This window comes from Vigna unguiculata, chromosome 3, assembly GCF_037176805.1.
Source record: "Vigna unguiculata cultivar grain cowpea cultivar isolate G323 ecotype 2 chromosome 3, ASM3717680v1, whole genome shotgun sequence".
In the NCBI taxonomy this organism is placed as follows: Eukaryota; Viridiplantae; Streptophyta; class Magnoliopsida; order Fabales; family Fabaceae; genus Vigna; species Vigna unguiculata.
The window spans coordinates 1,320,241-1,342,862 of NC_140794.1; the positions used below are offsets into that span (position 1 = coordinate 1,320,241).

At 31.5% G+C, this 22,622-nt stretch overlaps 2 protein-coding genes, 1 non-coding gene and 1 pseudogene across 19 annotated transcripts; all 4 read left to right on the forward strand.

Annotated features, from left to right (window-relative positions):
• Positions 1–1,056: 1,056 nt before the first annotated feature.
• TRNAD-GUC (transfer RNA aspartic acid (anticodon GUC)) lies at positions 1,057–1,128 on the forward strand. Its single transcript has one exon. It is a non-coding gene; the product is annotated as a tRNA-Asp (tRNA).
• On the forward strand, positions 1,081–4,547 carry LOC114177205 (peptidyl-tRNA hydrolase, chloroplastic). Its single transcript, XM_028062469.2, has 8 exons — positions 1,081–1,480; positions 1,619–1,703; positions 2,404–2,471; positions 2,712–2,762; positions 2,839–2,912; positions 3,734–3,792; positions 3,875–3,951; positions 4,043–4,547. The coding sequence occupies exons 1-8, from the start codon at positions 1,244–1,246 to the stop codon at positions 4,154–4,156; spliced, it is 765 nt and encodes a 254-aa protein (XP_027918270.2). The 5' UTR covers positions 1,081–1,243; the 3' UTR covers positions 4,157–4,547.
• Positions 4,081–12,885, forward strand: LOC114177202 (actin-related protein 4-like). 16 transcript variants are annotated; one of them, XR_003603108.2, is made up of 20 exons: positions 5,836–6,084; positions 6,191–6,282; positions 6,973–7,149; positions 7,239–7,312; positions 7,724–7,804; positions 7,965–8,025; positions 8,179–8,228; positions 8,481–8,535; positions 9,125–9,202; positions 9,289–9,342; positions 9,726–9,779; positions 9,850–9,910; positions 10,624–10,675; positions 10,846–10,912; positions 11,054–11,116; positions 11,217–11,279; positions 11,376–11,438; positions 12,043–12,094; positions 12,275–12,343; positions 12,472–12,885. XR_003603108.2 is itself a non-coding variant. In XM_028062461.2 (20 exons), exons 1-20 carry the CDS (start codon positions 6,072–6,074, stop codon positions 12,515–12,517), a joined length of 1,338 nt encoding a protein of 445 aa, XP_027918262.2. In that variant the 5' UTR covers positions 5,846–6,071; the 3' UTR covers positions 12,518–12,885. The 16 variants fall into 16 exon arrangements, 8 of the variants coding, with proteins under 8 accessions (XP_085527281.1, XP_027918263.2, XP_085527283.1 ...); XM_028062461.2 differs by having other exon boundaries at positions 5,846–6,084; positions 12,030–12,094; XM_028062462.2 differs by lacking the exon at positions 5,836–6,084 and adding an exon at positions 4,222–4,354 and having other exon boundaries at positions 11,217–11,438; positions 12,030–12,094.
• A 2,249-nt stretch (positions 12,886–15,134) lies between these two features.
• Positions 15,135–22,528, forward strand: LOC114177204 (carbon catabolite repressor protein 4 homolog 3-like; annotated as a pseudogene). The gene is made up of 12 exons (XR_014994059.1): positions 15,135–15,611; positions 16,923–16,988; positions 17,245–17,297; positions 17,393–17,474; positions 19,449–19,535; positions 19,931–20,023; positions 20,119–20,151; positions 20,278–20,390; positions 21,250–21,355; positions 21,459–21,544; positions 21,646–21,730; positions 22,231–22,528. The product of XR_014994059.1 is annotated as a carbon catabolite repressor protein 4 homolog 3-like (transcript).
• The last annotated feature ends 94 nt before the right edge of the window (positions 22,529–22,622 follow it).

A 22,622-nucleotide genomic window follows, 5' to 3' on the forward strand; every position in this document is an offset into this window, starting at 1 on the left:
TCATACGGAGAAAATAAAAATATGAAAAAGTATATATTATAACGATTATGAATGATAAAAAGTAATTTTAATGAGAAGAAATAAGCACTAAATAATATCGAGAGAGAAATATCGAAAAAAAAAATGTAAAAAAGGGAATATATATGTTGTACCTATAAATATTATGGTAAAACTTAGTATTCAATGTTTTTTTCGAAGGATATTTTCGTTGATTTCAAAACATCAACCATTCTTTTTCTCTCTTTTGATAAAAAAAATGCTTTTTAATATTTTCCTTTTCTTACTATAGTGGCTTGAGTTATGAAAGTCTACACTTTAGTTTTATTTTTTAATATTATGTTAGATCGAATTAATATTTTTTTTTCTCATGTAACAATTAGAAATAGTTATTCCATAACATTCTTTTTCTTTTTTTTTGCATTGCTAATAATATGACACACGCCTCTGTACTAAGACTATTCCTACAAGTTGTCATATGAATTGAGTTAACAAACTTATTATGGTGAAGTAATAAAATACCACAATAAAAAATTTTAAAATTAAAAATATTAATATAAAATAAATAATAATAGTAGTAGTAAATATATATATATATATATATATATATATATTTCTTTAACATTATTTTCCACCTCACTTTCACTAAAAGGAGTATAAATTTATGTTTCTTCAATATCATTAGACACAATATCACAAATAGTTTATCATTTAACAGAATGAGAAGGACGCAAAAGAAAAAAAAAAGTCTGTTTTTACGAAAAGAGAAATAATTTTACCATCAAGAAACAAGGCTTTCTTCATATATGAAAAAAATTGAAAAGTCCATCTATCCGGTCAAAATATTTTGGGTACTCGTACTCAGTCCAATTAATATTTGAATCCAGATATACTTAAAATTACTCTTAAAATATTGCCAGATAGATATTCCTGATTTATTAATACAAGGAATAACACTTAACTTTGGTTATCACTATTACACAAGAATAAAGATAATTAGGAATATGTATGCCTACAAGAAAAAAATAATTAGGAATAAAAGGAATCTCTAAACATCAGGTCGTTGTAGTATAGTGGTGAGTATTCCCGCCTGTCACGCGGGTGACCCGGGTTCGATCCCCGGCAACGGCGTCGTTTTTTTTTCCATGCGTTTTATCTTTGTTTTTCCTGGTTTCTTTCCATCCTACCTTCCTCGATTCTTCTTTTTAGGGTTTATCATGTTTGTGTTTCATTGACGTTTGAAAAGATGAACATTTGTAGTTTCTGGGTATCTTCCATGAAAATCCCCTTTCACGGGTGTCGATTCTCAAGGCCTTTCTTCTCTCTATCTTCTCCGTCTCGCAATCGCATTATGACCATTCAAAGTTCTTCTTCTTCGTCTGCTTCCATATCAACGGAGTCCAAAGAGAAGAAGGAAAATTTACCTTGGTTGATCGTTGGCCTCGGCAATCCAGGCAAAAAGTACGCTGCCACTCGTCACAATGTCTGTCAGTCACCCTATTCATACCCTCTCCATCTTTTCATTTTGGATAGTTACAAAACATAAACATAAAATCAGTTTTGCATAACATTTTTTGACATTGATATTATTGTAACCTGTTTTGGAGTTTTATGTTTTCAGGTGGGCTTTGAAATGGTTGATGCCATAGCTGAAGCTGAAGGGATATCTATGAACACTGTTTCCTTCAAAGCTTTATTTGGGAAAGGTTTGATAGACCTTGGCAAAACCCTGCCTCTAATATTTCTCTTCAATTAAATTTGGTTTTATCTTTTCATAGAGACCTGCCAGTCAGCTTTAAAATTCAAAGTCTAGGTTATTGGTAAAGATATGATTTCTTTCTAGCTCCTAGATATCACAAGTAGGAGTAATGCTCGTTTTTTTTTTTCTGCAATGCTTCTAACCATTGTGTTATCTCCCTGTACAAAATTACTAGCATTTAAATTTGTCTCGCAAGGTGGCAATTTTTTTGGAGCTGTCTTACATGTACCTTGTATATATTCAGTTTTGGGATCGATTAGTCTATGCCATTATTTAGGATTGATAGATATGATATGTCTTGCCATACTTCTAACATATATGTCTGAACTCTGAATTCCAAACTCCTCATCATCCTTACCTGTTTTAGCATCATTTTGTATTCAGTTTTCTGCGTTATGATGATAATTTTTATTTTTTTGTGAAGCCCAATTGTGTTGTGATTCCGGATTTCTTGCCAAACCTGAATCCATCAGTATTTAATCACCCAATTAATGTAGTTGCCATGCTATGGTTTTTGCATAAATATTCAAATAGCAGACAGACACTGGTTCCACAACATTTCAGAATATTGGTGATAAAAGCAAATGGAAAAAAGTTTAAGTATTTGTATGTTCTCATTCGTGACAGAAGTTGTTTTCTGGTTGCAGGTTTAATAGGTGATGTCCCAGTCATACTTGCAAAACCACAGACTTTTATGAATTCTAGCGGTGAATCTGTATGTGTGCTATCTGGATATAATGTTCAAATGTTTTAAAGCAATGGCATTTTGTTGTGTCTATGCTATGATGACTCATGTTTATACTTATGACATCAATTCTTTCTTTTAATTTAAAGATCTGTGTAGTCATAGCATAATATATCTATATTCCTAGTTGGACCTTCGCTTCCTAAGAATTCACTGTATTAAATATTATATTTTGATTATTATGGGCTGTTGTTTCGATCTATTTTGAAGGTTGGGGCCATAGTTTCGTACTACAAGATTCCACTAAAGCAAGTACTCGTGGTATAATATCTATGCTATGACTACTTTGTTCTTTTTACTTTTTAAACAATATGGCATTGATAATTTTCATTTTCAGATCTTTGATGACTTGGATTTACCTTTTGCTAAATTGCGGCTTCTACCAAAGGGTGGACATGGAGGCCACAATGGGTAATTATAATTTTCTTTACTTGCGCACTCTTTTTGCAACAGAACTGGTGTATGCCTGCTTTGGCACCTTTGAATCTATAAATCAACATGTCCATTGTTGTTGTGAATATAGGCCTGGGTTCTTCGTATTTTTGAAAGTTGAAATGTGATATTTGTCTTGCTTTAGTCACACCCACAAGGTCAGGGAAATGCTTTGCTTGAAAAATACTTTCCTGCACAGTTATCCTTTTTCATGCTCAACTGAATCAAGGCAAAATATTGGGTTGTGGGATGCTAGACTCGCATGCCTCTTTTATTGGAAAGGAACTATTTATTTTCATCAGATGTGGGTAAATTTTTTTGCTGTGTGGCTAATGATCAAGATAATATCCTCGCTCACTCTTTTGGGGCAAAGGGTGTTTGAGTTGATGTGTTCACCAAGACAATATGCATGACAACCATACAGAGAACTAGAAAAATTACTATGGGAAAAAAAAGTAAACAATTCCCTTTTTCTCTGTTGAAATTATATGTAGGGGTAAATCAGTCTCCTTGTCTCTGCGTCAAATCATTGATCTTGTGTGGTTTTGTACCGTGCAAGTTTAAGAAACTCATTTTTTGTGTTGAGATTGGGGAGTGCACTGGGGGAACTGTATGTAAGTTTTGGAAGAGGGTGGAAAGAAGGTTGCAATATTCTGAGGGCAAGGCATGCCGGAAGGCTAACTATATTTATTATGATAATTGATACTGGGTGATATAAAAATAACCATTTACCTTGTTTCTTTCAAATAGAAAGAGAAATGAAGCGTCACTGTTTTCATTTTCCTTGTTTTTTTTGGCAGAATGAAGAGTGTTATTAATCATTTCAAAGGGAATAATGGTTTTCCTCGCTTAAGAATTGGTAAATTCATACCATTTCAGTAATTTATATTACATCTATATTACAATAATTTATAACACCGTGCCATTTTATTGCTGATTAGGCATCGGACGACCTCCCGGTAAAATGGATCCTGTAGCATTTGTTCTTCGCACGTTCACTAAACAGGAAAGAGAAGAGGTACGTATTTTGTTCACTTTTTGAAGTTTGAAGTGACAACTGTGGCTTGCCACACATGGAAGTTCTAAATGTTCATAAAATTATCTTTCAGTTGAATTTTACATTACAAGATGGAATAGAAGCTCTTCGGATTCTTTTGCTGGAAGGATTTGATAAAAGTGCAACATTTGTTAACAGTGCCAAAAAGATAGAGCAAACTGGTTGAGGAAACAGCTTACTTAGAATATCCTTTTGACAAGTACAAACAGGATCGTACAGCAAGGAGATACATACTACTTAAAAAGAGTAAATTCGTTCAAGGCCCTGCTTTTAATTCCAGAGTCATGATTAAGCAAATATTTATCCATTCTTTAAGAAGCAGTTTCTGCCCATTGAATTCGAACCTGAAGCTTGGAATCTTCAGGTACTATTCTGTTGTGTTTTTTCAATTTTGAGCCCTTCCAGCACCTTGAATTATAGTGTACAATGTTGTGAAATTATTATTAGTCAGTTGCATTTCACGTAACTTTTATAATAATGATCACATAAGATCATTTTCTGTTTGTAAAGATCCCATTTTTAACTGCCAGGAAGTTAAATAGCTCAATTTCATTCAACATCTGTCTTTAATTCTTTATCACTATGTACTAGAAGGTTTTTTTCTTCCCAAGTTTTTTATTGGTTGACAAGACTCTTTATACAAGACTTGCTGTGGCATGATGTGGTCAATGAGTTGTGTTTCTTAATCAAAGTGATTGCGTATACTCTCTGCTTACATATCTATGATAATGGCTATTCTCACCATTTCCAACATACTATTTAAGCTAAATTAAATAGTTTTGATATTATTTTTCTCTCAAAATTAAATCAATTTGGTCTTATAGAACAAAGATAAATTTATCCTTGAGAATTGAAATTATAACTTCAAATTTTCAGTGCTTGATTTCGTTTTTCAAGCTCAAAATACAAATTAAACAAACTTATTCTTTTACCTTTTGTTTCTTTACATTTATTAACCAATTCTACTCTAATAAAACCACTCATAAAAATTAAAAGTGTTTTTTTTTTGTATAATTATAATCATGATTTTTTTATGTAAAAATAAAAAATATTTTATAACTATTTTTAGCACGTATTTTATTATAAATTTACTCATCCTATAATATAGTTTTTATTAGTAATTATTTGAATTTAAACAGGCTTTTTTTTGGTTATGATAATAAAAAATAATAAAATTATTATTAACAGAATTACAAAAGTAAATTTAAATATTTTACAATTTTATTGTAGATATTTTGTTTAGATAAATTTTTATTAATAAGTAGTTATTTTCATCTTTTTAAAAATAGTTAAATTTTAGGAAAAAAAGGATTAAATCGTAAAGTTATAAAAATAAATAATTTGTATAATTTTTTTAGTATAAATGATTATTTGAATTTAAAAAAGTACTTATTAGAAAGATAAAAATAGGATTTTTTTTATTATTAGTAATTATTTGAATTTAGAAAAGCTTTTTTTATGATAATAAAAAATGTTAAAATTATTATTATTATTACAAAAGTAAACTTAAATAATTTTCACAATTTTATAAAAGAATGATCAAATTAAAAAAAGATTAAATTTAAAAAAAAAACCATTTAAAAGGTAAATAATAAAATAATTATTTTGATTTTAAAAAATTTCTAAAATGTAAAATTAGTAAATAGACGTGAAGACTAAAAAGAGGAATTATATATATATATATATATATATATATATATATATATAAGTATAATTATTTATTTTATGTATAAAGTTTTATAACTACAACATGAACTTTAATAATTTTTTTTTCAATTTATTTAGTTACAGAAACTACTTTTTAATTACTTTTAGTTTTCTTATATTAAAATGTATAGACTTCCAATCTTTCTCAAGAACAACCATAAAACGTGGCATGGATTGAATCCCAAGAACCCGCCATCAGCGAAAACTTGAAAAAGCCTTTGGTCTTTCTTCTTCTTCTTCTTCTTCTGTTCGTTCTTTTCTTCCTCCTTTCATTTCTTTCTCTCCGTGCTCCTTCTTTACATTCTTTCTCATCTAAACCCTTCAATCCCAACTTTCTTTTACACAACTCACATTCACCTCACCAAACCCGAGTCATGTATGGCGGTGGTCAGTGTTCACTCATTTCTTCCCTGTCTCTCTTTCAACTTTCGTAATCTCTGATTTTCGTTTTCATTTCAATCTTTTTGTTTTCTTTTTTATTCGTAATTCACAGACGAAGCATCAGCCATAGTAATAGACCTGGGTTCGCATACATGCAAAGCTGGTTACGCTGGCGAAGAGGCTCCCAAGGCCGTTTTCCCCACTGTAAGCGTCGCTTTCAACTGTGACCTACCCTCCTAGCAAACCTTCTGTTCTTGCTTTTTTTCCATCAAATAGAATTTGAAATGCGCATCTGTTTTAAGCTTATACAACATTCACTCTGCTATATCCGAATATTCTTGCATTCTTCCTGTGTTTTTTTAATCTTAGGTGCGTCTCATTAATATTTATTTATTGAAGGTTTCTCAAGCCTTACACACTTAGCAAGGATTAATTTCATAGATGGATAATTTATGGGACTGAATTTTTTATATGCAAAATTTTGGGGACTGAGTCGACACACATTTCTATTGAGGAGGAGATTGTATATTGAGTTTTCCATGTCTTGAGCAGTTTTATCAATTTTACACAATTATTCCTCTTCAGTTCTGCTCTGAATTTTTGTCCTGTAATGATCAACATGACCTAATTTCAGTAGTGGATGGTATGATCAATAATCAATTCATGCATATGAATAACAAATCATGCATGTGTTGACATATCACTGAATTTCTCTAGATAATACCTAGTTTACATTTTACTTTATTGGAACCAAATCCATTCATGTAGTGAATACATAAACATTGGTGCTTGATCTTAAATAATACTGTTGGAGAATGCATAACATATTTTTGTAAGGGATATCTGTAAAATTTATAGGAAATATATAGTTACGTATAGTGATTGATTATTTAGGTTGTTGGTGTAATTGATCAAATGGACATTGATGGACCTGTTCATGCTGGCGTGTCCTCTGGATCTGCTGTGGATTTGCAAAACAATAATAAAAATCATGAATCTGACAGAACCAAAGAAAAACGCAAACTTTATGTAGGATCGCAGTCCCTGGGATACCGTCGAGACTATATGGAGGTATTTGAAATATCTGCTACATTAGGCTTTAATTAATTCAGTTTTGTATTATTTATTTTTTTTGGTAATTTGTCTGATATACTGTTCAGCTGCTCTCACCATTGAGGAATGGAGTTATTGTTGACTGGAATATTGTTGACAACATATGGGATCATGCTTTGAGGTTGTTTCTGAATACTGGAACTGTATAATCTGGAATGAAAGATTATCATTTTCTTCTCTTCTTCTTTTGTGTGGTATACAGGATCATTATTTTCTTGACATATCATATGCAGTTGTCTTGCCAGGGTTCTTACTTTGGAATCTTGTGATAGTTTTTGTCATATGTGGTGTTCCCAAGAATTTGTCAACTCTAGTTTGTATAGAGCAAAAAGGGGATATGTGTGGTTGAGATGTCCTGTTATTTATGCTAGGACATATGTTACACCAATCTCACTTTGTGTTTACCAATCCGAGTTGTATGTGTGATGTTGTTTTTCCATCTGTGTCAAGTATTGTTCTCTTACGCATTGCTGTTAATTTATTTTTCTCATTTTATGTTTTATTCCTCTATTCGCTGTGACTATTTTTTCAGGGAATGCCTCCGGGTTGATCCTAAAGAGCGTCCAATGCTACTTGCCGAACAATGTTCCAGCACTCAAGAAGAGAGAGAAAGGTATTCTGATAAAAGTACCCATCCCCTCTCATTTAAGTTTTTGGTTTTTAGGCTTTTAGTTATTTACACTATTATATTATTTCATGTTCGGTAATAACGTTTGGTTCAATAATTCGATTTTTAAATTTTCTTTTTTATAATTCTTTTCTTTCTGTATCAGGGCAGCAGAACTTATGTTTGAAAAATATAAAGTACCAGCATTGTTTTTGGCGAAGAATGCGGTAAGTTGTATGATTTTTACTGTTCTGTTCATGTCTTAATTTTACATGCAAGTTGCAACATAAAACATTAGTGATAAAAAATGTATTTTATATAGTTTGCAAGAAACCATGAATTACTGAACTAGTTAATGAAGGAATCTTTCTTGACACCAGGTTCTCACATCTTTTGCATCAGGACGTGCTACCTCATTAGTTGTTGATAGGTATGAGAATTTTTAAGCTGATGACAAATAATTTGGTTCTGTGTTGATGATAATGTTCAATAGAATTGTCAGATTGGGTACTTGTGAATACGGTTCGGAAGATAGTGCAGTACATTTGTCTTCCTTTTTATTTTTCAGCATTTGACTAAATTTTGTTGTCACTTTACTTCAAATTGATTGAGTGCAGTTGACATGCCAGATTATAATAGTACATTTCTGACGAGTAGTTTTGTTCATTATTTCAAAATTTAGTGGTGGTGGATTAACTACAGTTGTACCAGTACTGGATGGTTATGTTCTTCAAAAGGTATTATTTGCTGTCCTGAAAAATAGAACTCATATTTTACCACATGCTTATTGTATTTAATTTGTTATTATAAGACTAATTTTATTAATTACACTTTTCTTTGTGTGAATTATTGTTCCGAAGACATCTTATTTCATTAAGAAGATCACTACTGGATTTGGGTTTTAAGTAAGTCATTGATATATTTCTTAAAGATATTTAATATCATGTGATAAGTTATCTGATCTTCTTTTGCTGACTATGAAAGAACATGGTAAAAGGTACTGTTTTAAAATTTGTGACAAAACTGGGAATTTTCCAATTGTATAATCACGACGACAATTATTTTTAGTATGTTAGAAAATGGTTGAGTTGTTTTTGGTATTCACCCTTGTATGAAGGAGTATAATTGTGGCATGCAAGTTCCATTTAGTTTCATTATCAATATTAATTTTTCTTCATCTGTATGTGGTGGATGTTTTACATTTTCTTTCTTGATATATAATTTAGAGGAATTTTTATTATATCTTTATTGTAGCCTTGTATTTTGTGTTTAATGTTTATATAAGTTTCCCGTGTCTGCTTATCTCTTTATTTATGTTTACAATAGGCTGTGATAACTTCTATTATAGGAGGACAATTTCTGACAGAATCCTTGACGAAAAGTTTGGAGGCCAAAGCTATCACAGTGAGTAACGAAAACGAGCTATTTTCATTTTTTTTATGATCATCTCAATTAAAGTAGCTATATTTATATTTACATTTTTTTGTTAGCCAAGACCTCAATATTCATTCAAGAAGAAGGAAATAAGCCCTGGGAATATTCAGGTATCTTATAATTGTAACTTTTAACTATTTCTCAGTAGCATGTCTTGTTTTTGTGATTTTGCTTAACTTTTAATTCTTTTTCCCTTGAGTTTTTGAAGTTTGGAATGTCGGGGTGTCAACCTTGGGGTGTTGTATTCCACTGTTGCCCCCAGAGGGCTTCAACTTTGTGGTAGAACTATCATGACATGGAATAAGGACTCCATTTTCATCTTTTCAAGCCTGATGCCCACTCTTGATCTTGAACTTTATCGGCCAATTAATTGTTCAAGTTTGTTAAGAATGACAGTCTTGGTTGTGGTACATTGCTGGAGTGATAAATGTACATCTATTTTTCTTTCTTGCTTATTCATATCTTTATGACTTGTGTTTTTTGTGATTCATAGATTGTAGACCTTGATTTTCCACGTACATCAAAAGGCTACAAACTCTACTGCCAGGTATTTATTCCGCCCATATTTTATTTTCATGTCTTTATCTCCATTCCTTGCTGATTCATTATCGTGACAGAGGGTTATTGTTGAAAAAATCAAGGAATGTGTTTGCCGAACACCAGATTCTCCATATGATGGTTTGTATCCTAATCGTAGTTTCACATAATGTTTTGACTTTTGAGCCTTCTTGGTCTAGTTCATTGAATTCTTTGTGGGACACATACAGAAAAATGCTTTCCTTTTTGTGGCATTTGTGTTAGGTTGTGCATTAATTAGCTCTGTTTGTGATATGTTGATTGAAAATAAAATTTTTAGTCCATTCTTCAATGGTTGATATTAACCGTAGCTCTACTATTGTATTATTTCATAATTCGTGAAAGTTTTTTTGTTAATCTATGGTAGCAATGTATGAGTTTATTAGATTCTTATGATTTAGTTTTATTTTAATTATTATATAAATAGTAAACTGATGTGATTGCTTGCAACTACAGGGGTTTAAACAGCTTTCACAGTTCTCTCGCAAGCTATGCATATGTTGGCTTGATTTTTCCTTTGACATTATTTGTGGAACTTGCTCATGGTTTTTTGATGTGCTGATGTAATGAAAATTTTTATTGAAAAATAAAGCATTTATTATATGTAAAACACAATAAATAGTTTAATTTATTTAATTAATTGGAAACATCTACTTGTGTGTATTATTAACTTCTCATTAACCAGTTCTCTTAGAGAACATTATAGTCGGACTCATTTTAACTATGATGGTCTTACCTTTCTGTTTACATTGGATTTCATTATTATCAGATTCCACACGACTTGATATCTATTATAATTTTTTTTTTCCATGCAGAGAGTGCGTATTCTAATCTTCCTATGACCACATACGAGCTTCCTGATGGCCAGTGAGTCCAACATTACTTGTATTGAAATATTCAGGGTTTTTTTCTTTTAATTATTTGAATGGTCTTCGGTTCTTGTCTCTGTTATCTTCTGTGTATCTACAAGTATATTTGTTGATTTTAATTACTTTTTCTGCGATAACCATATAACTTTGATACCATGCATGTCACAGGATTATTGAAGTCGGATCTGACAGATTCAAGATTCCTGATATTCTTTTCAATCCATCTCTTGTTCTGGTGTGTGGTTTTTATGCTTGGATGTTTTGATTTTATTCAATGGGATTTTTAGCGGTGTTCTTTGCTTTTACGGTTCAGTTCAGTCAAATTTCCATTCTGCGCGTCCTCTTATTAATTTTACTTCTTTAATATAAATCGCAGACAATCCCTGGCATGGAGGGTCTTGCAAACATTGTTCCTAAACTTCGCAGTCTTCCTAAAATGGTTTTTTTTTTTTTTTGTAAATTTTAGTACATTCTTTCTATATAGACTTAAGACTTAAAGTTTTCTTCCATTGCTCATTGTTTTACCGTTTCTTTTGCAGATCATAGAGAGCATTAATAAGTGTGATGTGAACATTCGTAGAGAACTATTTAGTACCATACTGGTAACCTTCATATTGATTTGGTGCTTGCCCGTTCCACCTCTTTCTGAGTTTAAGGGTACTTGGACATATGTGAAACAAATGTTGTATATCTCACAGCTTACTGGTGGTACAGCTTCAATGCATCAACTGAAGGAACGCATTGAGAAAGACTTGCTAGAGGTCAAATTTACACAGAAGCACATATTTTATTAAATGAAGGCCTATTTTTCTTAATGATAAATATTATTGGTTTGTTTTCTTTAGAATATCCAATGTTTTGTACTCATTTTTATTCTGATAAATTTCTTTTCTGCCACATGCTATCACTATCATATACAGGAACACACGATCCGCTCTGAATGCCAAATTTCTGATTATCATAAATTTTATCGGCCGGTTTCTTTTAAAATGTCCAATGTTTTTGTTCTTTTTATTCTATTATTGTAATAAATTTCCCTTTTGCCACATGCCATCATTATCATATACATAAAGACACAATCCACAGACTGAAGATCGTGGAAACCTTGAAAAGCTTTGTAGAGAATCGGTGATTGTAAAAAGCCTAGTAATTGCAAAATAAGGCTTTGAAAAACTAGGAGGAACACAACCTTCTGTCTGTTTTGTGGAAATTGGTTGGAAAATATTTCAGTATGTAAGACGATATGTTATTTACATGTCAGACATATGCTTGAATGATGTTCTTGGGCTGTTGGCAATTGTATTTATATTAATACATAGACAAGATGTTTGAGATGTGATTTCTGTTTGTAGGAGTCCCCTCCAGCTGCTAGAGTTAAAGTATTTGCCTGTGGCAATGCTACTGAAAGAAGGTTCAGGTGGGATGTTCATGGTGTTTGTCTGTATTTTTCTCAATTTCACGCGTCTGTGATGATATTACGATGAGTTGGTTTATGTTGCAACATCTGCTCCAGTTCTCCCTCCTTTCTTAATGATGCAATGCAACTTAAGATTATGTAGCTTGTTTACACATTAAAAGGCCATTTTCTCCTTTGCAGTGTTTGGATAGGGGGGAGCATATTGGCTTCTGTTGGCTCCTTCCAGCAGATGTGGTTCTCCAAGTCTGAGTAAGTGTTAACTGATTGCGAAAGAGTTCAGTTATTCAAGTTCGATCACCATGAAAACTGACTTAAAAATTCTGTACTCATGATTGTTATTTTTTAAATACAAAGCTAATTCAGTGTGCTATGGATAGGTATGAAGAGCAAGGTGCTTCTTATATCCATAAAAAATGCCCTTAGTTTCTAACGGGTGTGAATACGTGTTAATTACTTTCCTTCGAGATCCCGGCAATTTCAGGAAGTCCAATGTTGATTCTAAACTAGTGGCTTGTCCTCAAGGAATTGTTTCAAATTCACTCTACAGTACTAAACTAGGCTGATATCAGTACACGTGTAATGACTACGCTATTGATGTTTTACTTGTTGATGTCAACACAGTGGTATTCGTGGCATTACTTGTCATGCACCTTAACAAAGCCAAAATGTTGTACCATACTTTTTTGGAGGTAAATGTAAATGTAACAAAGTTACAACGTGAAAAAACGTGTATTAATGTCTGTATAAAAAAGTAACGGTTATAATAAAAAAATATGATATTTATAATTCAATGTTAAACCAGTTCACATTGTAAGGGTGGTTTATGTGATTAAACATTTGAAATTTAGATATTTTTGTGTGGAAAAGAAAAGTAATAAATAAAAATATTAATGCTATGAGTTATGCTTGAGCATGGACATTTTTGTAAATACAAAGAGATTAAATCAATTACATTTGATTTTATTTGATTTAAAAGTTAAAATTACACACACACACACACACATATATATATATATATATATATATATATATATATATTATAAAGTTGAAATATATGTTACTTTTTTATTTTTATTGAAGGTTAATTTATTATACATTCATAAATATATAAGTTGAAACATATGAAGTTATTTAGAATTTTAACGGTGACAGGTTAAGTAAGAAAATATGAATGCATCCATAATTGAAATTGATAACAATTTTTTTTTTCTATCTATACATTAAATAATATTCGTTGCATACTTAATAAACAATAAACTATGATCCACGCTTATAGAAAAAAGAAGGCAATCAAACGTTAAGTAATGATTATAATAATAATCTTTACATCTATATATGCATATAAAGAGATTTGTGATTACATAATTTCAATCTTGTTAACTAACTTTACTTTTTTACAGTAACCACTATATTAAAATTCATGACTTTTATTTTATTTTATTTTCTTCGTCATACAGTTTTTACGTTAATATATTATTTATGACTTATTGTCTCTTCTCCTTAAAACTTAAAAAATTACATATACACATATTAACATCTCCTGTGTTCTCCTAATAATAATAAAAATAATAAATCAAGGATGGTTACCTGTGAAACATGGATTTTTCTTACTCACTAGTAACTCCATACCAGCTAGTTGTGTTTTATTTTTATTTTCTTATAGTTGAATTTGGTTTTATTAATGGTTGTGCAAAATTAATCAATATCACGTGAATACTTTTTTTTTGTTGGTCCTCGTTTTTATAGCAAAATCTTAATTTGGTCCTCGTATTTTTATTAGTCTCAATTAGATCCTCATTTTTGTAAATTATTATCAATTAGGTCCTTTCCATTAGTAAAGAACTAACACCGTTAAGTAGGTGCCACGTGTCAATTTCTCGTTTTTTTTTTTTAATTTTAAAATTTTTAAAATTTTTCTTTTTAAAAATATTTATGCCACGTGTCAAGTTTGTAGTGTGCCACGTGTCAATCTAATATGGTGACACGTGTCAAATTAATGTATGAATCTCAATTTGATCCTCATATTTGTTAAATTGATTTCATTTAAGTCCCAATTTTTTTAAAAAAATTTCGATTTCAGGCACTCCAAATTTATACCAAATTTTACTTTTATATAATGTTATGATTATTTTTATTAAAATTGATATTTTTATTAAATATTTTAATAATATTAATTATATTTAATATTAAAATTTTAAATATTTTTATTTTAATTTTTTATAAAATTATTTTAAAATTTTACATTTGAATTTATAAAATTGTTATTTTTAAGCCAACTCTAAAATATTGTTGATATTGAATATTATACAAATATTTCGAATATAAATTTATTAATCTATATATTTATAATTTTAAAATAAAATTTAAATAAAGTTTAATGTAAAATATAAATTTAAATAAATTAAATGTTGTTAAAAATATGTAATAGAAATATCACTTGTAATAAAAGTATCATCATTACATTTATAAAAAAATTAAATTTGTTCTAAATTTGGAGCACATGAAATTAAAATTATTTTAAAAAAATTTGGGACTGAAATCAAATCAAATTAACAAATATGAGGACCAAATTGATATTCATACAATAATTTGACACGTGTCACATATTAGATTGACACGTGGCACACTAGAAACTTGACACGTGGCATAAATATTTTTTTAAAAAATTTAAAAAAAAAAATTAAAAAAATTAAAAAAAATTCAAAAAATTCAAAAAAACGAGTTTGACACGTGTCACCATATTAGATTGACACGTGGCACACTAGAAACTTGACACGTGGCATAAATATTTTTTAAAAAATTTAAAAATATTTTTGAAAAAAATTCAAAAAAATTTAAAAAATTCAAAAAAACGAGGAGCTGACGTGGCACTTTTCTACTAACGAACCTAATTGATACTAACTTACAAAAATGAAGACTGAATTGAGACTAATAAAAATACGAGAACCAAATTGAGATTCTGCAGAAAAAATGAAGACCAACAGAATATTTTAATTTTTTTTTTTTTTTTTTTTTAACTTGTAGCAGTTTAGAGGGAAGGAAATGCATTGGGATGAGATAACGAATTGTGGCGCTGTTCTAATAAACTTGGCGTTCCGTTGTTCGTTCAATTTCAAGGGAGAGAAGAGAGAGAGTAATGGCCTCTTCTGCATATTCGTCTTGGCTCGTGCTCTCATCCACCAGCACCAAACACAAACCCTTCTTCTCTGTCCCCAGCTGCTTCAAATTCAATGTTCCCATCGCTTCACAAATCCAATGGCATTCAGATTCGTATACCCAAAGAAACCTTCGTCCCCCTCCCGAAATTAAACGCCATTGGGTGGAAGCATCTGATAAATCTTTGGATTCTCCGGAAAGATTCACAGTGGCCTCTTACAACATACTGGGAGATAGAAATGCTTCTCAACACTCGGATTTATACGTAAACATTCCTTCTCGTTACATCAAATGGGATCGTCGCAAGAGGGTGATTTCTGATGAGCTTCTTGGATGGGACCCTGATATTGTCTGCTTACAAGTACCCAACTTTTCACCTTCTTTGCATTTGTTCCATTTTGTTCGATATATTTGTCAGGCTAAAAAATTGCACTTATACTTTCAGTTTAATGCATTTAACTTCAAGAAGTTTCGTTTTGGTCATGTGTTTGGAACTTTCAGACATGTTTGTGTTTTCAGTGAGCCGTCCAAACCCTTCAAATTATGCTTCATGCCATGATTTTACCTATATGATTTAGGAAAACGTGCATATAAACATTACTAGCTTCATCATACGTCCTTTTTTTTACCAAGAGACAATGATGAAAATGAATCAAGTTAAATTTTGTAAGCCTGAACATGACATTTTTCTGTTAAATACTAATTTTTTAGTAAGTCTGTAAAGGAGATAGTAGTCTGAATTTACATGTACGTCAGACTAACAAATTTAACCTTTTAAATAGATAAGTATATAATTCCAAAACATAATAATAATGCAAATAAATTTGATTCTCTTCAAATGATTTCTATTTGATATATAAATATCTATTTAAAAAGATTTAATCTAACTTATTTAGTAAATACATGATCCACTGATATAGCTTGATCTGATTCTATCAAAAGTGAGAGAGAACTATTATACGCTACTGCAGACTGAAGTCTGAAGTGTATAAACTGTTGAGATAAAATGGTTAGAATAACCCAGGGAAAGGTGCTGAGTTAACTTATACCGGAAGGTAAGATGTTAAATAATAAACAATGTACAGAATTGATGACCATCATCAATTATAGAAAAGATAGAAGTATTATATAATTCTCACTGTTTAGATATAATTATTTTGTATTAGGTGTACAAAGATATTCATTCTGCTTCTGAGTCTGCTATAGGTATATAAATGTATAATTGATGTGAATGTGATTCTTACAGACACGCATGGAGTAAATTTCGTAGGACTAATCGGATGGTCGATATGCAATACAGATATTATTCCCTCACGAGTGGCTTAGAATTTACCTAAAATTACCTAAGCAAAAGTATTATGCATGGGTAGAAGTGAAATCAGATTGTTCATTTAACCAAAGTAAAATAAAACAGAAAAAAATGTGTATGAAAGTTTAAAACTTACTAGGATGGTGAGTGGTCCTATCCACTTAAGAACAGGGGAGATAAAAAGATGAAACAAAGTTGCTGCCACCCGCCACAGCCAGTAGTTGTAGAAACCACCACTTTTTGCATTTATACCTGATTTCTGAAAGTGAAGGTACATGGACACCATTAAGAAAATCCTCGCTGAAAACACACACGTACTATTTATTTCCTGCAACTTTACCACATTCGAAATTGTATTGTCAGGAGGTGGATAAGTATTTGGAACTTTCAGACATTATGGTTAAAGCAGGATATGTTGGATCTTATCAGGTAGATTTTCATTTTCTTTCAAAATTCTGATTTCTTCTCTGGTTTTGACTGACTGGTATCTTCTTGATCAAATTTGGTTCATTCAAAATAAAATAAAAAGGTTAGTTCATTTGAGTGGCATCGTTCATCATTAAACAGGCTGAAGTCTCTATACTACTGTGAAATTTGTCATTATCTTATGCATAGTAGTGTTGCACCACCATATATTGGTGTGTGATTATTGAGAACCTAATGAATTGCGTGCATGGCTCTGTAGAGACGCACAGGAGATTCAGTTGACGGATGTGCCATGTTTTGGAAAACTGATAAGTAATTAATCTATTGATTGCCAATTGCGTTCTGAGATAAAAAAAATTGATGAATCTAATCCATTGACTTGATTACTTTTTCATTATGTTTGTTAGGTTCCGGTTACTAGAAGGAGAGAACATTCAATTTAAGGACATTGGCCTTCGTGATAATGTTGCCCAACTGTCAGTTTTTGAGGTATCCCTTCTTTGATGTCGACTCCTTTCTTTAATCATATGACCACGGTTGGTCCTTGCTTTTTAGTATTTTGAAACTTTATTCTAAGTTCCTGTACTATACTAAAGTAAGACACTTTAACATAATGACATATACCATTAATTAATTTAGTTGAGTTTATTGAATTTTTTAAAAACTGTTACCTATAACATTTTTTCCTCTATGTTAATGACTTTTAAAGTTCTTGTATAATTTTTCACTATTAGAAAAACACGCATATTCATAAGTGACAAATAAAGAAAAGAACTTTAATGTTGTAAAATGTCTTAAAAAGAACCGTCGATCTCTTCTAAAATGTGCCTTATAAATATTATTTTCATTGGAAAGAATATCTTGGATTTTTAAACGATTGAATGGGTGTCAAATTTCTATCCAACTATATTTTTACCAAGGACAATGTGAACTTAGGACTGACAAAATGGACAGTTTAGTCTGGTCTAACAAACCGAGTCGAAAAATTGTGCTAATTTAACTCTATATCGAGTTAATTTACCTCAATTTGAAAAAAAAAAGAAAATAATTCTAAATTAAAAAATGGAAAGTAAAGGGAATTTTAAATTTAAGTAACATAAATAAAAGTAACTTTAATATTTAAATATAATAATGTAATATATAAATCTTAATAAAGGTGTATATTTTAATAAAAACAATAGCTTTAAATTATAGTTATTAATTTTAAAAAATGGATTGGTTTATGAGACTAAAAATAAGGAAGACAGACTGTCCTATCTTAAACGTACTAGTCTGTACAAAAGTGAGTACCAGCTGGAATACTGAGAGATATAAGGAGAAGGAAGAGTTGGTTTTGACTGTTAGTGAGTTAGTTAGATATAAATAGAGGAAGAATGATAGGGGGAGAGGGAGAATTGTTATCATTATAAATTGATTACTGTTTCTTTCCGAAGGGAACCCTTGAAGTTTTCTCTCTTATTCGTTGTTCTTTTCCTTCACCATATTCAAAAGAATTAGTATTTCTTTTTTATTTCAATTCTTCGTTCCTAACAATTAGACCTGCCGGATATATTAAGGGAGGGCACCGTTAGTGGAGATAGAAGTCTTCTCATTGCATGGATCGTAAGAGTCGAGAAACTCTTTGAGGAGGTTCAAGAAGTCTTCTCTTCTGATTCCTTGAAATTGAAATTCATGACCATGGAGAGAGTGACAATGTCTTGGTTCTATTCTTGGTCCCAGAGAATTCCTATTCAGATTGGGAGTCATTTTCTCCAACTTAATCAAAATATTCAGAGATAGGTATGGTAGCCACACCTTTAAAAAATTGAAGATCTTCAAGCAAGAAGAGTAAATTGAGATGGAAAACCACATCCAAGAAGTAGAGACACTAATCAAGAAATAAAGAATAACCACGACAAAGGGCAAGATGAGCGTCCTAGATCTTGGTGAAATGCCATAAAGCGTCAAGAACTACAATGACAATGTGTTGTGTGGTGACAAGATCTGTTTTCCTGCAAGAAAGAGGAGTGACAACGTGGAGTTATACGGTACGTGGAAAAGCACCACAGTGATCGGTGAGCTTATTCTAGGTTTTTATTTTTGGGAGGACCTAGCTTCCACAATTTTAACCTGGATGACAAGGTTTATTTTTTGGAGGGAGGGGTACTATTGTTAGATATACGGAGAAGGAGGAGTTAGTTAAGATAGTTAGGCTATTAATGAGTTCGTTTGTTCGTCAGTTAGATATAAATATGGGAAGAAGAATAGAAGAGAGGGAGATTTGTTGTCATTGTCAATTGAACATTGACTCTTCATGAAGGACAAATACTTTGGGAACCCCTTGCTTTTTATAATGCACATCATCTTACGTAAGTTTGAACACAAGCAGCTGCACATATCCTTTATCGTCTTAGTGTTATTATTGTAAATATTGTCCTATTGCATGTCGTTATTTGTATTTCTAACTTCATCCTGTACAGGCAGATGGGTGAATCTTACTCAAGAAGACTGTTAGTTGGTAACATCCATGTACTTTACAACCCAAACAGGGGAGAAGTTAAATTAGGTCAAGTAAGTGTTTCATTCATCTATTCCAAAGAAAATGTTTGTTGAGTGTCTTTCTTCTATTATAGCTACCAATTTTCTTTACTAAATTCAAAAACGTATTTAAGAAGTCTGTTTAATATGTGAGATATTTCTTGATACAATTGAATAGGGTTTTAAGCATTAATTGCTCACACTCTGTTTGCATGTGTTATTTTTGGTCTTCTTTTCACAGTTCCTTCCACTTTTTTTTATCAATTGACAATTCTCTTCTCAGCTTATCAATTTTTCATCTGCTAAAGTACTTATGTTATCTGTAAGAAATACAGTCGACTAGGTATTTCACCTTATTTTTCAGTAGTCAAGTCAGATTTGCCTTCCTTGAACTGGCTGATTGAAATTGAAATTATTTAATATTGCAGATTCGTTTTCTCTCGTCAAGAGCACGGTGTCTCTCAGAGAAATGGGGTAATACCCCTGTTGTGCTAGCTGGTGATTTTAATAGTACTCCTCAGGTGCCATATTCCAGAAAGCAGACAGTATTTTTCATTTAGTTTGAGTTCTTCATTCTTTACATACTGAATTCTCTTTTTTTATTGTTCATGAACAGAGTGGAATATATAAGTTTTTGTCATCATCTGAGGTATATCACATTCACCTTATATTGGTTTTTCTTAGTGCCATGATAAAGAGATTGTTCATGCCGTGAGTACAAGCAAATAGTATTACTGAAGACACTCTTGAAACTAGGTGTGGTTTGCAATTGCAGCTTAATGTCAAGCTGTATGACAAAAAGGAATTATCTGGACAAAAACGGTGCCGTCCTGCTCAAGTTTTAGGGGAGAATAAAGAAACCGTTGGTCCAGTTGTCACCCTAGACGGGTACTTTTTCTTCTGGATGATTTTTAAATGAAGCACATACAGAAGAAAAATAGAATGAATTAACAATGTAAAATGAATCAAATTTCTTGCATAAGTTTGAAATAACTTGTGCATGTCAACTTTTTCAAAAGCTGGTGACGGCTAAGCTTATGGAGACTCAAAAGAAAGAAAATTCGGTGGTTTAAGGATTTACACCTTTTAATTGCATAGCTGTTACTTTCTATTTCTCTTTTCGAACAGCCTCCTCATCTAACTTCTCCATAAGTATTTTTGCTTACTAGTAATAGAGTTTTATGATTGGAAAGCTACAATGCAGGTGTGCATGTATATTATATACTTATAAATCGAATAATTATTCAGACTCAAGCTGACAGGGTATTCGTGTAATAATAACTTTTGAATAGAATTTTCAGATGAGATAGTTTTGCATTTTCACCACTTATTATTTTCTTCAGATCATTTCTACTGATGTTTTCTAATACCTTTCATAAATATGACTAGATGGGTATAGGATAGGTATATTTTGATATCGAATGTAGAAGTTTTAATCATATTTACGGAGACCTAAAACAAAAAACAATGTAAATATCTTTTGTATAAGGGTTGGACACCCCAAATGCATATATATATATGAATTTAACACTATTGCACGAGACATGCATTTTAGCAGATTTAGTGTGCTGTAAATCGGACATTATTACCTTTTTTTCTCTTGGTAGAGTTTTATATTATTGACCCACAACAATACAATTGTGCTATCACTTTCTCATCTGCTAACTGCAAAGAATGCGTGTTTTTTGAAATTTTTTGTGCTATTCAATTTTATCTCAGTATTATGTTCTCAACCTACTGTTTCCAGCTTGTTATGTTGGACAGATGAAGAGATAAAAATAGCAACTGGAGATTCTCAGTGTCATTTGGCTGTGCACCCATTGAAGCTGAATAGTTCGTATGCCACAGTTAATGTACCTAATTATTCCCTTGCAACCTATTGCTACCATATATGATTTCCACAGTTAATTCCTCTGGCCCGTACCAACACAATAGTAAAGTTGTAAAGCTTTTCAGGGTTCAACAAGTACACGGGGATTCAATGATGAACCCTTGGCAACTTCCTACCACTCAAAGTTTCTTGGCACTGTAGATTACTTATGGTAATCAAACCCTGTCAAATATTTTGGTTGTTAAAAATATGATTGTTATGGCCTTATTGATTGCAATTACCAAAGTATAAGATTCACTGCCCTTGATGCAGGTACTCGGACGGTATTGTACCTACTAGAGTTCTTGATACCGTTTCAATTAGTGATCTCCTGAGGGCAGGTGGCCTCCCATGCAAGGTATTCGTGCTTGGCTTTTAAGCTACTAAGTGATCAAGAATGCTAGGAATGGGGTTATGGATTTTTCCATATTGTAATGCAAAACATTTTTAGTAAATTTAAGGTTTAAGATGTTAAGGGGTGCTCAGAGGTTGACCTATAATTTCGAGGCTCGAAGAAATTTATATGTGTTTTAAACCACACACCTGCATCCCATAAAACAGAAGATTAGAAGGGAAGGTTGAAACTTTTCTTTGTAGTGTGGTTGTCATGACAGTAGAATTTGATATGACTTGGCCTTTTTCAACATGTGTTGATGCTTTAAAGTTTGTAATTCTCTAAATTGGAAGAGTCTAACCATTTTTCCAAAAAGGTTTCATTCATAGCATTTCGATCGTGGTTTTGCAGAGCTTTTGAATTGAAATAGCACTTCTGTAGGATCATCTTGTCAAACTACATCGTCTACACTCTACAGTGCACTTTTTTTTCACCATCTAACCAGTCTTTTCCTTGATTAATAGAAGGTGGGAAGTGATCATTTGGCCTTGGTTTCTGAATTTACTTTCTCAGTTACAAACAATGAACCTACAGACATAATGGCGGTAGGAGAAGCAGCACCAGCTATAAGATATTGAAGAGCCTAACAATCAACAGTCATAAGGATGCTTTTTTCTTTCTTGTTTACTTATAGTTGTACTTGTTGATGTCAACACAGTGGTATTCGTGGCATTACTTGTCATGCACCTTAACAAAGCCAAAAAGTTGTACCATACTTTTTTGGAGGTAAATGTAAATGTAACAAAGTTACAACGTGAAAAATACGTGTATTAATGTCTGTATAAAAAAGTAAAGATTATAATAAAAAAGTATGATATTTTAATTACTGAAAACAAATTAAACGGTGGTCTGAACG

Excerpts from the sequence above, each read along its gene's own strand:
- LOC114177202 (XM_028062460.2), top strand. Across the intron at positions 7,805-7,964 it reads ACTCAAGAAGAGAGAGAAAG|GGCAGCAGAACTTATGTTTG; the intron begins GTATTCTGATAA and ends TTTCTGTATCAG. Across the intron at positions 12,344-12,471 it reads ATGTGGTTCTCCAAGTCTGA|GTATGAAGAGCAAGGTGCTT; the intron begins GTAAGTGTTAAC and ends TGCTATGGATAG.
- LOC114177205 (XM_028062469.2), top strand. The coding sequence starts at position 1,244 with ATGAACATTTGTAGTTTCTGGGTATCTTCCATGAAAATCCCCTTTCAC. Across the intron at positions 2,913-3,733 it reads GGACATGGAGGCCACAATGG|AATGAAGAGTGTTATTAATC; the intron begins GTAATTATAATT and ends TTTTTTTGGCAG. Across the intron at positions 3,793-3,874 it reads TTTTCCTCGCTTAAGAATTG|GCATCGGACGACCTCCCGGT; the intron begins GTAAATTCATAC and ends ATTGCTGATTAG.